We start from the raw sequence: 15,327 nt of genomic DNA on the forward strand, positions 1-15,327 counted from the left end.
AAAACAGCAATCATGAAGAATACTCATAAGACAGCCTAAGACAATTTGCTTGGGTAATAGGTGTCCATCTGTGACAGCATGTAAGTACTTGTTCTCTACAAGGAAAATTCAAATACATTTATCCAGGCACAGAGAGATAAGAAACAGTCCTGCATGGCTTAATCAGGACTTAAAAGAAACAGTCCTGCACGGCTCCATCACTCACCAGCTGTGTGACCATGGACAAGTAACTTAACCTCTCTGTGCCTCTGCTGCCTCATGACTACAACCCTAACTGAAAAGGGCTGTGCTGAGGATTAAATGAGACAATGCACCCAACACTTAGCTCACTATAGGTGCTCTATATCATGGTGCTGTTTTATATTTACAATGATCAGATCAAAGCGACCAGACTCCCATTAAAGTCCCATTCTCTTGGCATTCTTTGTGTAGTCAGTAACTCTTGACACATAGCAGTGATTACACTCAGCATTGAACACTGACTGGACTAAAATTAAAATCTTCCCAAAACAAGTGCTCAAACCAGTTTAACTGAATGCCATAGTTGGTCATTGGGCAATGAAGTTATAAACATAAGTATCATTTTTCTTTGGTAAAGTTATCACTAATTTCCTTAGAGGGTATGTAATTCAGGTAGTAGCACTGCTCTACCAAAAACGCTTTGCAATCATGCATAGTGAGTCATTTTTGCTCCATTTCATATATTAATACTAAGCCTAAGTATGTCATATCCTCCAGACTCAGCACCAGCTCCTCTTAAAAAAGAGTCTCTGAGTCTATTACCATATGTTATATATTGTAATATGTATATATTCTCTCTCTATATATATATGTGTGTGTGTGTGTGTGTGTGTGTATGGTCTCCTAATATATTATATGGAAAAAATAAAAAAGGTCAGGTTGCAAAATATATGATCCCATTCAATCTAAACAAAAAGAGTGCATGAATATGCATGTGTATGATGTATGTATCTATGAATGCAGAAATTTAAAAATACAAAAGCAAAAACTAGGATATATACCAAAACATTAACTCTAATTCCCTCCCACTAGCATGATAAAGAATAAATTCTTTCTTTGGGTTTCTTGTGTTTTATTTTAAAACACTGGCCATGCATTTCTTTTGAATAAGGTAGAAAGTCTGTGAAATTAAAAAACAAAACAAATTAGTATTTGGACCCTGAGAGTTCCTCCCCTTGTTTTTGTTTTTTTATTTGTTTTTTGGGACAATAAAGATTATTTTTAAGTATTCTTAAATTAAACAGAGAGGAGGAAAAACATATTAACAGAGAAACCAAACAAGCTTTGAACTATTAAAAAAAACAACAGAAAACAAGTGTTGTCAAGGATGTAGAGAAATTGGAACCCTCCTGCACTGCTGGTAGGAATGTAAAACATTTGGTACAGGCACTGTGGAAAACAGTATGGCAGTTCCTCAAAATACTAAAAATCAAATTACAATATGATAAAGCAATTCCACTTCTGGGTATATTCCCAAAAGAATTGAAAGCAACATCTCAAAGAGTTATTTGTATATCCACATTCATAGTAGCATTAGTCACCACAACTCAAATGTGGAAGGAACCCAAGAGTCCACTGATGGATGAATGGATAAACAAAATGTGGTCTATACGTACAATGGAATATTATTCAGCCTTAAAAAGGAAGGTAATTCTGCATTATGTTATGATATGGATGAACCTTGAGAACATTATGAGAAGTGAAATAAGCTAGTTACAAAATGACAAATACTGTGTGATTATACTTAGATGATGTACTTAAAGCATTCAAAATCAAAAAGACAAGTGGATGGGGGTTTCCAGGGGCTACGGGGACAGGAAAAATGGGGAGTTATTGTGTAATGGGCATACAGCTTCAGGTTTACAAGATGAAAAGGTGTGGAGATGGTGGTGGTGATGGCTGTGCAACTATGTGAATGTATTTAATACCATATAACTTGAAAAATGAATTAAGAAGATAAATTTTGTGTATTTTATTGCAATTAAAAAAACTGATATATAAATATATGCAATGTATGTGCCTATGATGCATAAACTATATAAGCTCCAGCTGTACTTTTATATTGTGTATATTATGAAACATATACAATATACTAAAAATATTTTAAATATGCAAAAATAAATATAAATGGAAGTTCTAGTATTTTCTTCCTGCATCCTAACAGATTGTCTCGACACCCCTCACGATGCCCAAATCCCGAGATCTGACATGCACTGACAGGTGATGTCTCTTTCTCCAGCCAACATCCCGCTGTGTGCAGAGGAAAGGTGAGGGCCAGCACTGGCCATCCACTGACCTTAGTTTGCCTTCTCTTTCTCCTCCCCTTCTCTTGCATCCCAGGAGTACTTAACCCTTCTCCAGGGTCTCAAGAATATTTAATCCTAACAGATTCAGCTATAACGAATCCTCAGCAAGTAGCAAACCCCTAGAAAGTTTAGAGAGATGACATAGGAACTGGATGTACGTGCTACTCTACAGCACTATCCTTAAAAAACTACTTGGTGAACTGGTAAAACTTGAACCAGAACGTGGTTTACCAGGTTAAGTGTCTTGGGTGCCTAGAGAATGAAGAAACCCCTAAAGTAAAAAATGCCACTTACGCAAAACCCAGTGACAATAACTGAAAAAATTAAGTTGTATCTAAAACACGCCTTATATGAGAGAAAGTCTGTGCCAGCCAGCTGCTGCAGAGAAACTTACCTTTAGTATTTCAGGCTCTTTGATATCCAGAGACCTTGTGTTCCACCGTCCTGGATTTTTATGTAGTCTGTGATATTTATGAGCACTTGGTGGTGTAAAAAACCAAATCATGCAAACTGCAGTCATGAATCCAACGCCAATTCCCAGAAAGAGTCCGCTCACGTAATGGGGGAGGGGGAGGATGAGGTACGCGTAGACACACACTACAAAGAAGCCCAGCGTCTTCACTGGTAATTCCGGGCGCTGCGCCGCCGGGTCTACCTCCTCTTCGCTGTCAAGAGCCGCACCATCGTCCGCCAGCACCTCTGGTTTCAGGGGGATATCTGGGAACTTGTCAGCCTTACTCTGGCCCTCTGTTTCCAAATCAAAGTCCTCAGTGTACAGTTCACAAAACTCTTCATCTTCTTTGCTCACTAGGGCAGACAAAGAACATTTCTCAAGAACTAGAGAACCAGTCTTCAGGCCTAAATCCTTTAGGCTGCTCACCTGGGAGCTTTTCAGTTCCGCCTCTCTTGTGGGCTCGTCAGTGGGTTTTGAGGGGTCACTCTTGGGGACGCTGGGGTCACTCCCAGAGCCATCCCCCTCGGAATCATACTCTTCCTCCTTGATGCTGTAGTTGTTATTGCTTTCCAAGTGACCATTCAGGCTGGACAGATTGGAGAGTTCTGAAGCACTTGAAGATAAGGCTTTGGGCCTATGGCTGCCACTTTCTTCCCCTATAATTTTACTAAGGAGCTGGAAAGGCTCATATATGACTTCTGAAAGGCGTCGTTTAGTGTCTTCGATTTTAGCCTCCATTTCGGGCACTTTAAAAAAGGAGCGCGTGTCAGAGGGAGAAGTCAGTGGGGAAGAGGGTGCGGTTTTGGAATCCCCACCTGTGTTTCGTGGCTGTGTGAACTGCTTGAACAGGTGTAGATTCAGCTTGGAGTCAGGTGGCTTATGGGACACAGTGTCTGACTCCTGCCTGGAGGTGTCTGTGGACAGAGACTTGACTAATGTCTTCATCAAGTGCCTGTGCCTTGGCGGGTGGGGGGAGTCTTTCGGCTCTACCTCGGTTGACAGGGACTTCACAAGGCTCATGAAGGGCTTTGTGCTGGAAAGGGTGGAGGACGAGGCACTGGCTGAGAGGCTGGGAGACTTGGAAGGAGAGGACAATGGAGAAGAAGAGCTGGTTTTCTGCTCAGAAAGGGATGACACACTGGGGGAGCTAGCTAAGGGCCTGGATGAAGATGTACCTGGGGACAGAGCCAATGGCACTGTACTGAATACTTGCACTGACCGAGGAGGGGACTCCAAGAGCTTTACAGTGTTCTTGGACACAGGCAAAATGGCAGGGGACACAGACAGTTCATCTGCCAGGCTGGGCTGGGCAGCAGGGCCAGCAGGGTCATGGCCACAGGGTTCAAGATAGAGGTCTTCCTTGGCTTCAAGCCCCGTTACAATGCTTTGGTCACCCAGCCCCTCCTCAAGGTACTCCCTGAACTCCTCCTCCTCTTCCTCCTCCTCCTCCCCGGATGCCGAGAAGTGAATGGCGATAGTGTCTCGGGACACGGACCTCTGCACGTGCACCCTGGGGGCTGATGGTTTTGGCATGTCAGTGGGTTTTCCGGCATGGCGACCACTCAGGCTTGTCATTGCCGGCTTCACAGGGGCTCAGGCTCTGGAAACAGTGAGAAAACCATAAGTCAGAGAGGGTTCTCCGCGGGAGACACCATCATGTACAGACAGAAGCACAGATGAAGCTCACTTCCAAATGGTAATTATGCTTTTACTTGGCAGATGGCCGCCGGTTTTTCACTTGAGTGAGTTTAATGGTTTCATTTTCACCAGATAAATTCCAGTTAGGTATTCTCTTTTTTTGAGCAAACTACAAACCAGTGTTATAAATGCCATATAATCTGTCTTACTTCACAACATTTGTGTGTCATTTCCTCCTTCTTAACTGGCTCATTTCTATCAGCAATTCTGTATTCCAAGGTTTTAAATACCTGCACAGTAGATGTTACCAGCATTACTTCAGAAGTCCACCAGGATAAAATGCAGCAACCTGGTGATTTTGAAGCTCTTGGAACAAAAATTTCACTAGTGGTTTTCTAGCTATAAGAAGCTAACCCAGGAGGATTATTGTTTCCACAGCAATTTTTACAGCAATCCTAACAATTATCTGGCTTGCATCTCCCACCAACACCCACACTATCTTGTCACTGCAAATAAGTAGCACAGTATCCAAGTACAGAAAGGGAAATCTGTAAACTAATTGCCACGACCTGTTGACTTCTTTATTCCAATGGTGGGCGCCATTTAGCCAGCCATGAAGATGGGGCCATGTTCTGAGGCTTCAAGATAAAGTAAACTTGTATTTTAAACTTGTATTTCAAAGGGCAGGAAAATGAAGTGTCAATGCTGTAACCACCATGAATGGAGAACTCTGCTAAGGGCTATGGTGAGAGACACAGAGGCCATACTTTCTGCTCTTCTGGAGCTTAGTAGCCAGCTGGAGAGCAGACAGACACCTGAAAAGCTGGGCAGCAAATCAGAAGACACCAAGCCCACTTTGTAACATCTAGTATATTACCTCTCTCCCTATTCACTTCAGGCCCGTTTACTGCACACCAGGCATCATGACAGGTCCTACAAGATGGGAATTACCACCACAATCTGGAATGAGGCCCTGTCAAAAGAGCTAAAACACACTTAAGTGGACTTGGGGCATTCTGAGGATGGTGAGACCAGTGTGGGAGGCAGGACACCCAACTGGGCCTTGTAAACTGATGGGTAGTTTGTGGCAGAAGGAGCATAATTAGAAAGAAGCATGGGTGTGTCCCACCACATGGGTCTGTCCTCCACCTCCAGGATGGAGGGTGGCTGTGGGGAACCGTGGGAGGCCACCAGTATAAGAGAGGCACCACGAGGGAGCAGAAGAGCAGCCTGGGGACCAGGAGACAGGGCTGCCTTGCTTTCTCCTCTGCCAGCTGACTCTGTGGGACCTTAAAACAAGCCAATACGTCTCTGGTTCTTTGAATCCTCTTCTGTAAAATGAAAGATCAAGAGTTCTTTTCAAATATAAAACCCTACATGTTATGCTTACTGACAATTATACACAGCCCAGTGTGATATATTTATACAAGTAATTTACCACTGACATTCAATACTGTGTTCCTTGGTTGTTCCTTTAGTTTGGAAAACTCCTGTTGGTAAGCCTTCTGCCAAATATTCATGTTCAAAATGCTGGCAACTGATACTACCAACAAGAGAAAAGGTAATGGGTGGGGGGGAGGCAGGGGTGCAGGAAGCAGTGATCCTGGGTCATTAGAAACAGGAGTACCCAGTGATGACAAGGATTACGTTTCACAAGCCCAGCACATGGGCATATCTGAAACTACCCATTTGAGTATGAATACTTGAGAGAAATTACATTCATAAACACTTTGCAACAGGGTTTTGCCCATGCTCATTCATGACCCATAGGCTTTCCTATTCCCTTTAGATCCATGGAAAGGGAATGATCTTTATCAATCACACAAGGCAATTTAAATCCAGGAGCTGGCAGCAAGCTAAAAGAACATAGCCTTGGGTCCAGGACAATCCTGCCCTGTTGTCTTTAAGCCAACAAGTTTGTAGGCTCAGTAAGAAGAAAAATACCAAGCACAACACATGTTTTTCATTAACTGCCATCTAATTTTTATGAGGGTAATTTAAAAAGAAAATTATATGGGTAATTTAAAGTTTGGAACTTGATAATCCTCAGTAGGCTGAAAAATAAGCTTCATTTGAATTGCTTTAATAACATAAAGGATGGTCTGCAAGGCTCTGCTGTTCTGAGGCTTCTTCACAAGTAGCAGTGGCTGCATGTGAAGGTGACTGTGGGCGCAGGTGCAAATACAGAGTGTACAATTTGGGGGGTGAACAGTGTGAGTTGGTCCTCTGTGGAGCATGGCATGAGCAGACAGTCCTGTCTGCAGGTGAGGGTGGGATGGCCTGGGAATCTGCAAAGTCAGGTCTAGTCCAGGGCCAACAGGAGGAAACAGCAGTGCATCCTGAAGCCTGTGGTCTCAGCACCCAGGCAAGGCCCCAGGCAAGAGTGAGCTGGCACCTGCCCTGGAACGGCCACCAGAGGCTGCCTACGTGCTCAATCCTCCTCCGCACAGTCAGGGCCCTGACTTGCTGGGACCTCTGCTGATCTCTGACCAGGCTGTCTCCAGCCAACAGGGCCCAACTATGTGGTTGGGGGGCAGGACTGGGAAGCTGGAGTAGCAGGAGGCAGTCCAGCCCACCATCACTAATGTCTTTCTCCAGGGCTCAGGCAGTAGCTTCAGAGATTCAGAGTAAACTCCCCCAAGTCCACACTGACCAAAGCCTGGCTCCACTTCACTAGTTTTTCACCAAGACATACCACGAGGCTAGACAGCACCTTCTGCTCTTTAAATGCAAGGAAATCTCAGGGTCCATTTGCCCAGCTGCAAAATGACTGTTCTCCACTCAGTGGGCCAACTCAGGTAAGTCTATTCAAAAAGCTCACGTTGTTCTTTAGTGTTTACACTACCATGTGGTTATGTTCTAAGATAATAAATATGAATGTACTTATGCTCCCATATTTTTAGGGGGGAAGCTATTTAGAGAAAATGTCCTCTGAACCTCAGCCTTAGTTATGTTTCCAGGAAGCAGAATATCTCAACCTGTCTGCCAATGAGCGTTTTCCAAGGTCTTGACTATAATTCTTAACTGAAGTTACTATGTTTTGCAAAAATGTCTATCGCTCTAAGATTGAGAAAGCCTTTAATAAGGTTTCTCTCCCCAGCATTTATGCAGGTTTCTATTCTATACCATCAAAACAAGGAACAAATTTATGACTCTTACTGACCTGAACTCATAAAACACAAAGGCCTCCAACAGGAAGCCTGTAAACAATTATCTTATCATGAACCCCAAAAGGCTTTCAACTTCAGTGGAGTCAGAGTTAGAATACCAAACATCCATGAAATTCATTTTATTTCTAGTCACTCAAAAGGTTATCATCATTAATTAGGCCATGAAAAGCCAATCAACAATAAATCAGGCTGTATAATGAAAAATGAAGGGGTATTTCAAGACTCAATGTTGGCATTTATTAACTCAGATATAATAACCTCTCTAAATTCTGGTATGAGAGGGATTCTTTCTTTTTCTTTCCCTCTTTTTCTTCCTTTCTTCTTTATTTCCTTTCCTCCCTTCCTTCCTTGCTTTCTTTCTTTGTTTTCTAATAATAACTTCCCTTTCCAACCCCCAGCTGTATTTCAAACAATTCAATCCTGGGATCCTACAGAGCCATAAAAAAAGAGAATATAGTTTCGTCCAGGCTGCTGACTTATCCATATGGTCCTCCCACATTAGAAAAAATAGTGATATAGCCATTTATATAATAATAATAATTATTAATTTCTAATTTATATGCTAGATTGGAGGAAGTGCTGGAGGAAGGAAAAAGAGAAGGGAAGCAAGGAGGGTAGGAAGTAACTCTGACTGAAAATTGAACTAGTCTCTAGATATAGAGAGCACAGTAATTTAGCATCTTAAGAAGCCTGGTTTGAAAAATGCCTCATTTCTCTGGAGCATCGCTAATCCTTTAAGATTACTAAAATTTTTTATCTTTATAAAGTTCAGTCTGTTAGACACTTGCTGCCGCTGAACAAATTTTCATTTGGGCATATGCTGTATGAGCACCATCTGCTAGCATGGATTGTGTTAGTCAATAGTTTTAATTCAAAAACTTCTCTTGGCAGAGGAAAAGAGGAAAGCTGCATTGTATTGCAGAGGGTGGCTTAACACCTCTTATCTGTGCATCTTAAATAGAATCTGGTTTTATAAAAAGTAAGGAAGAGGTTTTGAGATTCCACTGTTCTGTCTTGATGCTGCAAAGGAAACAGTAAATCTAGTCAAAGCCAGCCACAGTAGAAGATCTGATTTAGCCCAAAACTCTCAAGTACATCTTAATAGCTATCCTTTGATTCACTGAAATTCAATGAAGCAGCTGAGAATTGCCAGCAGCCACTCTAATCTGTTAATACTCCACGCTGAAAACAAAAACCAATATTGACATTACAGATAATGAACTAGCTCTAGCCTTAGATTTTTTAAAAACAAGGAAAAAGAAGTACTCCACTTCCAGCACAGATAATGTCTCCTCAGCACTTAGACTTGGACTGTTAGAATCCGTTCCCGTTAGTTATCAGGTTCCCAGACCCACACCCAAAGTCTCTTCCAACCCAGCAGCGGCCTGCACCACAAACACAACAGAGGGCTGACACCCTAGTAAACAACAGGTGCGCACCTTCAGACACTGCAGGGACTTTTTCACCTGCCACGCGCAAGGCCCACCTGGGAACAGTGCCACATCTCTGCAGGAAAAAGGTATTCCAAAGCATCAACACAATTAGAATCTTGCTTTAGACTGCTAGATGGTTCTGATAATGAAATCCAAACTCTGCTCACAGTCACTCATTCAAGCCAAGTCAAGCCTCCAGCTCAACCACTCAAAACCTATGGAGGTTTATGAAAGCTACCACGGTGCCATTGACTGGGGGAACTCAAGGTGACAACAGGCGGACACCACATGATGACATCTATATGACAGCAAGAAAACCCAAAGTAATTAAAGTGTGGTACAGGCTTACTCAAATCAGATGGTGCTAACTAAGTAAAGCAGCCTGGAAATAACTTTTTCTTTTTGTTAGCAGAAAAGTCATGCATGTGACTTCAGAGCAAAAGGTGTGGAGAAAGGAATACAGCAGATATGAAACATAAGTGCTCGGACAGGCAATGACATGGGGACCGGTCAGTCAAGTCAGAACAAGTTCAGCAACAGCTGGGGCTGTGCTGGGGGCTGGGGAGGCAGGTTTGTATTTGAGTTGAGGGGCAGGAAATCAATTGTTCAAAACCTTTAAAGGTTAAGTGTTTGGATTTATAGTTAAGAGCTTAGGAAACAGAACTACTATAGGTTCTTGTCTGAAAACTGGGTGTAAATATTTTTGTTCAGGTGAATGAACGCCTGGAACCTGGGACACCGTTGGGCTGAAAATCGGGAAGGAGGATGAGAAGAGGGTAGTGGCTGTGATCACAAAGGAGCACAGTTCAAAAGCTGATGCTCAAGGGGTCAAATATTAACAAAGGGTGAATTTGGTCAAGAGTATATTGTGTTCTTTATTTAGTTTTTATTTCTGCAACTATTTTAAAGTTTGAGATTATTTCCAAATTCAAAAACTAACCAAAAAAAGCAGTATTCCTAACCATTGTCTGGTTTGGGATCTGTCATCATACATCACCTCCTACCACCTTCCCACTGTTTGGTTCCGTCAGAATTATCAAGCCCCATTACAAGTAGTAAAAGGAGGGTGTCAAAGTTTTATCATTCCTTGAATTTTTTTAACTTTATTTGGAAACAGTTATAGGCTCTCAGGAAGTTACAAAAGTAGTACAGAGAGGTCCTGTGTACCTTTTACCAATCATTCCTTAAATTTTAAGGTCAAACTTTAAAGTGAAATAAATTCCAAGTGGTTAAGAAATCTGGTTTTAACCAAAGACCACTAATTCACCGCTGTAAGAAAAATGCATCCCAACTGGCAGAGTGAAACTTCCCCTTAGTAACGATACTGTAAGAGTCTTTCTTCTTGAGGTCTTCAATGGTCAAATTTAAGAAGGCGTCATTAATACATACCTTCCAAGTGCATGAACAGGCAATTCACCCCAAAGTTCAAATGGCCAGTAAAAACCCAAAAAGCTCAACTCAATAAACATAGCATAGAATTGGAACAAAAATCAATGAAACAATTTCAGTCATCAAACTCCATCATTAAAATATAACGTGTGATGCAGTCAAGGGCAGGTTGAGACAAATGCTCTGGTGCACTAAGGGTTGGAACATAACTAGTAAAAACTTTTCTGGAACCAATTTTGCAGTAGCTGTTAAGTACCTCAAAAATGTTTATATCCATACACACACCAGGCAAAAAGGCGGGGGGCGGGCTATATTGCTAGCTTTCTCCCCATAAAAGTCTTATCAGTAGTTTTTTTTCTACTTGTAGGTATTTTTTATAATCTAGAAAAAAGTTACATGTAAATACATGTCAATCTTTAAAATAAAATCACTATCTTCAGAATATAAAATTGCACTGGTCCATCCTCCACACCTTACCCTAACACACTAATACACAGGAAGATCCATTTTTATAAAGTGAGTCACACTTTATGTATGTAGGGATGGATGTAATCTGCTTTTATAATCTAGATGACACAGTGATGTAATCGAGCATGTGGGTATCAGCTAGGCCTTTGGCTTCAGTTCCACCAACGTGGCTGGAGTCTGACCCTCAGGCAAATTATTTACCTTAACCAAGCCTCCACTTCTCCACCTGTAACATGGGAATGGCTACAGACTGTTCAGATTAAATAAAACAAGCTAAGTAAAGCACTGAGCTTGGTCTCCAGTACAAGCAAACATTTCCTAAATGTTAACTATTAAACACTCCCTCAAGTCAATAAAAATTATTTTACACAAGTCTTTAAATAGCTATTTAAAATGAATATTCCATAATGTAACCATTTCAACACAGGATACTACTTCAAATTTTTTGCTGTTACAAACCCATGTTGCAATCCATTACGGTGCTGTATGTAGCCTTTGACTGAGTGCCTTTCTGATTTTTTCCCTAGTAAATATTTTTAGAAGTGAAATCACAGGGTTGAATAGCATATATAAATTTTCACTTTAATTTTTTTAAAACTGCAATTTTGAACAGCCAACAGGCACATGAAAAGATGCTCCATGTCACTCATCTTCAGAGAAATGCAAGTTAAAACCACAATGAGCTATCACCTCACCCCAGTTAAGATGGCCAACATCCAAAAGACAAGAAACAACAAATGCTGACAAGGATACAGAGAAAGGGGAACCCTCCTACATTGTTGGTGGGAATGTAAGTTAGTTCAACCATTGTGGAAAGTAATATGGAGGTTCCTCAAAAAACTAAAAATAGAAATACCATTTGACCCAGGAATTCCACTCCTAGGAATTTACCTGAAGAAAAGAAGATCACTGATTCAAAAAGACATATGCACCCCTATGTTTATTGCAGCACTATTTACAACAGCCAAGATACAGTAGCAACCTAAGTGTCCATCAGTAGATGAATGCATAAAGAAGATGTGGTACATATACACAATGGAATATTATTCAGTCATAAGAAGAAAACAAATCCTACCATCTGCAACAACATGGATGGAGCTAGAGGGTATTATGCTCAGTGAAATAAGCCAGGCGGAGAAAGACAAGTACCAAATGATTTCACTCATCTGTGGAGTATAACAACAAAGCAAAAACTGAAGGAACAAAACAACAGCAGACTCACATACTCCAAGAAGGGACCAGCAGTTATCAAAGGGGAGGGATGGGGGAGCATGGGTGGGGAGGGAAGGAGAGAGGAAGGGAGGGAAGGAAAAGGGGAATAATAATTAGCACTCACAATATAGGTAGGTCACAGGGAAGGCAGTACAGCACAGAGAAGACAAGAAATGACTATAGCATCTTACTATGCTGATGGACAGTGACTGTAATGGGGGCAATGAGGACTTGATAATATGGGTGAATGCTGAAACCACAATGTTGCTCATGTGAAACCTTCATAAGATTATATATCAATGATACTTTAATTAAGAAAACAAATACATACCACAATTTCAAGCTCATTGTAAAAAACAATTCAAAAACAGATGTATGTAAAGGAAAAGTGAGGTTTACTCCTGTTTCCCCCAAAATCAACTGTTTAGAATGTATCCTTCCTGTTCTTTGGTATGCATTTATAAATATACACAAACACAATGCTGTTTTTGGTTTTGGTCTTAAATAAGATCACACTTCTATACATTCTGCTGTGCAGTTTGTTTTTCATGTACTATTTCTTGGATCCCTTCATATAAATCGACAGGTACACACACACACACACACACACACACACACACACACTTTTCCTATGTAGTGCAGATATACCATCGTCCATAATCATTCCTTATGGGCAGGAACTTGAGTTTTTTCCAGTTTTCACTATTAGATACAATGCTACCTTGAAAAGCCCTCTACACAAACCTTGCCCACGAGGGCAAGCCTATCTGTAGGATGCATTCCTAGAAGTGGAATCCATAGGTCAAAGGAGGTACATGTTTAAACATTTAAAACTGTCTTGTCAATTTGTCCCATTTGCTAATTTACATTCCTACCAACAGTGTCTAAAGTATCCACCTTGAACTCTTGTCAGGACTGAACATTATTTTTAATCTTTGCCTACCTGATGGAGGGGGAAAAGGCATCTCAATGCTTTGATAATCATTTCAGGTTCTTCCCCATCTCCTTCTCTTCTGTTAACTTGTCATTTGTATTTCTTGCCTGAGGGTTTTTCTTAATTTACTTTATGAATCATGGATGGTTAATGCTTTCTCTATGCACGCTGCATATTTTTCCCCACCTCTGACCTTTGTACATTTATTTTTGTTTAGTACAGTTGACATACAATAATATATTAGTTTCAGGCATACAACATACTGATCAACATTTACATACACTACGAAAGGCTCAACTCAGTAAGTACAGCAGTTACCATCTGTCACCATACAAAGTTATTACAATATTACTGATTATATTTCATCCCTGGGACTTATTTATGTTATGACTGGAAGTCTGTATCTCTTTATTACCTTCACCTATTTCACCTGTTCCCCCACCCACCTTCCTCTGGCAAACCTCAGTCTGTTCTCTGTATTTAGTCTGTTTCTGTTCTTTATTCATGTTTTGCTTTTCAGATTCCACATATTACTGACATCGCATGGTATTTGTCTTCCTCTTCTGACCTGTCTTTTAATTTAATTTTTTAAATATACAAAGTTTTATATTTTGAGGTGTTGAATCTCTTTCTGGGTTTTATACTTCCCGAGGATGCCTTCTCCATTCCATCAACATAAAACATTAATCTCTAAAATCATTTTAGGTGTTTACAACAGTGTATATAACATACATATTGTCCTCTGTTCCCTGTACATGGACTAAACTCTCAACTTTAGAAGAACTGACTTATATGAACAATTATTTCTTTGTATTTTCTAACCAAAATACAGAAGTATTTGGATTTTCTCCCCTCCAAATTATATTAGTAAACTAGAAAACCTATGTCACATATCTGAATCCATTAGTATCTACTGATTGTTCAGCTTCTCCATATGAGGAAAGTATTTCAGATTAATTCTTCATAAGTTGAAAAAACTCTTTGAGAGAAAGAAAGCGATGGGAGGAGGTGAGAGGAGAAGGCATGAGGGGACGCCTCCCAGCGGCCCTGTAGCAGTCCCCCATCTGCCTCCAACACCATGTGGACTGTGACAGGGATGGACTCCGCTGAGAGCAGCCCAGTGATGTGAACCAGCCCAAAAGTTCCACCCAAGTAGGAGATTTTGACCACTGCTCTGTTGGTGGCAGAATCAGTGACTGAAAATACATCCCTAGTGAAGCTACAAGGCAGCAGAGGCAGGCGCTCCGAGGAGGAACAAGGCCTCAAATGGCAGGGATGGAACTCAGCACTTCATCTCCCTGACCCTTGGATCCTTACACTGTAAACTGAAAGCACTCTCCTCCATTGTCTTCAAGGAGTTTTCCAGGAAGCTCTAAATTCTATAGTCTGTGATTCTATGATTCGATGTCCATGGAATAGAACTACTTAGAGTTTTACTTTTCCATTTTGCACCAGAGAATTCTTGGCAACCACTTAAGTCAAGCAAAGGAAACCAGAGTACACTCGAACCGACTAATGTGCCCAAAGCAATTAAGTCCAAATACTTTTCTAATAATATTGAAACAGTTTGTCTTGCATTAACAAATACTTTGAGATCTTCTGGACTTGTCTTGCTTAGCCCAGCTGTGAAAACATCCCTTACTTCGTCTGGTCATAGGTGGAAGAGTTTGCCAAGTCTAAGAAAGACGCAGCTCATCAGCACGGCTGTGCGCTGTGGCAACAGAGAACGCGTGTCGATCCCCCTAAAGCATCCCTCCTCCCTCCCCCACCACTGCCAAGCTGCACAAAGCTATCTCCTGCCCAAGACGCCTCTGCACTGGCTGTGATAGAGAGAGAGCTCCCTTCAGGCTCTCTACCCCAATGCTGTTCACTCTTACTGCACACAAACACTCCAACACCACCTCTCGGCTTCACCCTCTTGTGGATATACCACTACCACCTCCACACTCCCACCACCCTCACTTCTACAGTACCCTGCAGAGCCCTTCAGGGACATCTTACAGGCACCAAATCCAGGCCCTCTCACAAAAACGATCCCCTTCCTACTCTGCCTGGCTTTTTTTTTAAGTGGGAAGGAGAGCAAGGGAAGAGAAGGGCTGGCCTAGCTTTCAAGACCAAACCACCGTTGGTACCAGTGTCTGTAAATCATCAGCACTGCTATGTACTGGCTGTGAGACATCCTCACCCTGGGCCTGAGCCCATCTGCATTCCAGCTGTGAGGGTACGGGGGGCAGAGGGTCAGGTGGAGGTTGCTGTAGACTCCAACCAGGAGGTGGCTGTAGAATGCGTACCTGGTTCATGC

The 15,327-nt window shown here is 41.6% G+C and overlaps 1 protein-coding gene across 7 annotated transcripts in view; it reads right to left on the reverse strand.

Annotated features, from left to right (window-relative positions):
* Positions 1-15,327, reverse strand: part of TEX2 (testis expressed 2) — a 92,986-nt gene that overhangs the window by 50,487 nt on the left and 27,172 nt on the right. For all 7 annotated transcript variants that reach the window (XR_008997419.1, XR_005027632.2, XR_005027629.2 and 4 more), the window contains one exon: positions 2,722-4,381. Coding sequence is in view for 4 of the 7 variants with exons in the window: in XM_036899945.2 (XP_036755840.2) it covers positions 2,722-4,356 (1,635 nt within the window). In the remaining 3 variants the exon portion in view is untranslated. The remainder of the gene's footprint in view (positions 1-2,721; positions 4,382-15,327) is intronic.

Source organism: Manis pentadactyla, chromosome 4 (genome assembly GCF_030020395.1).
Source record: "Manis pentadactyla isolate mManPen7 chromosome 4, mManPen7.hap1, whole genome shotgun sequence".
In the NCBI taxonomy this organism is placed as follows: Eukaryota; Metazoa; Chordata; class Mammalia; order Pholidota; family Manidae; genus Manis; species Manis pentadactyla.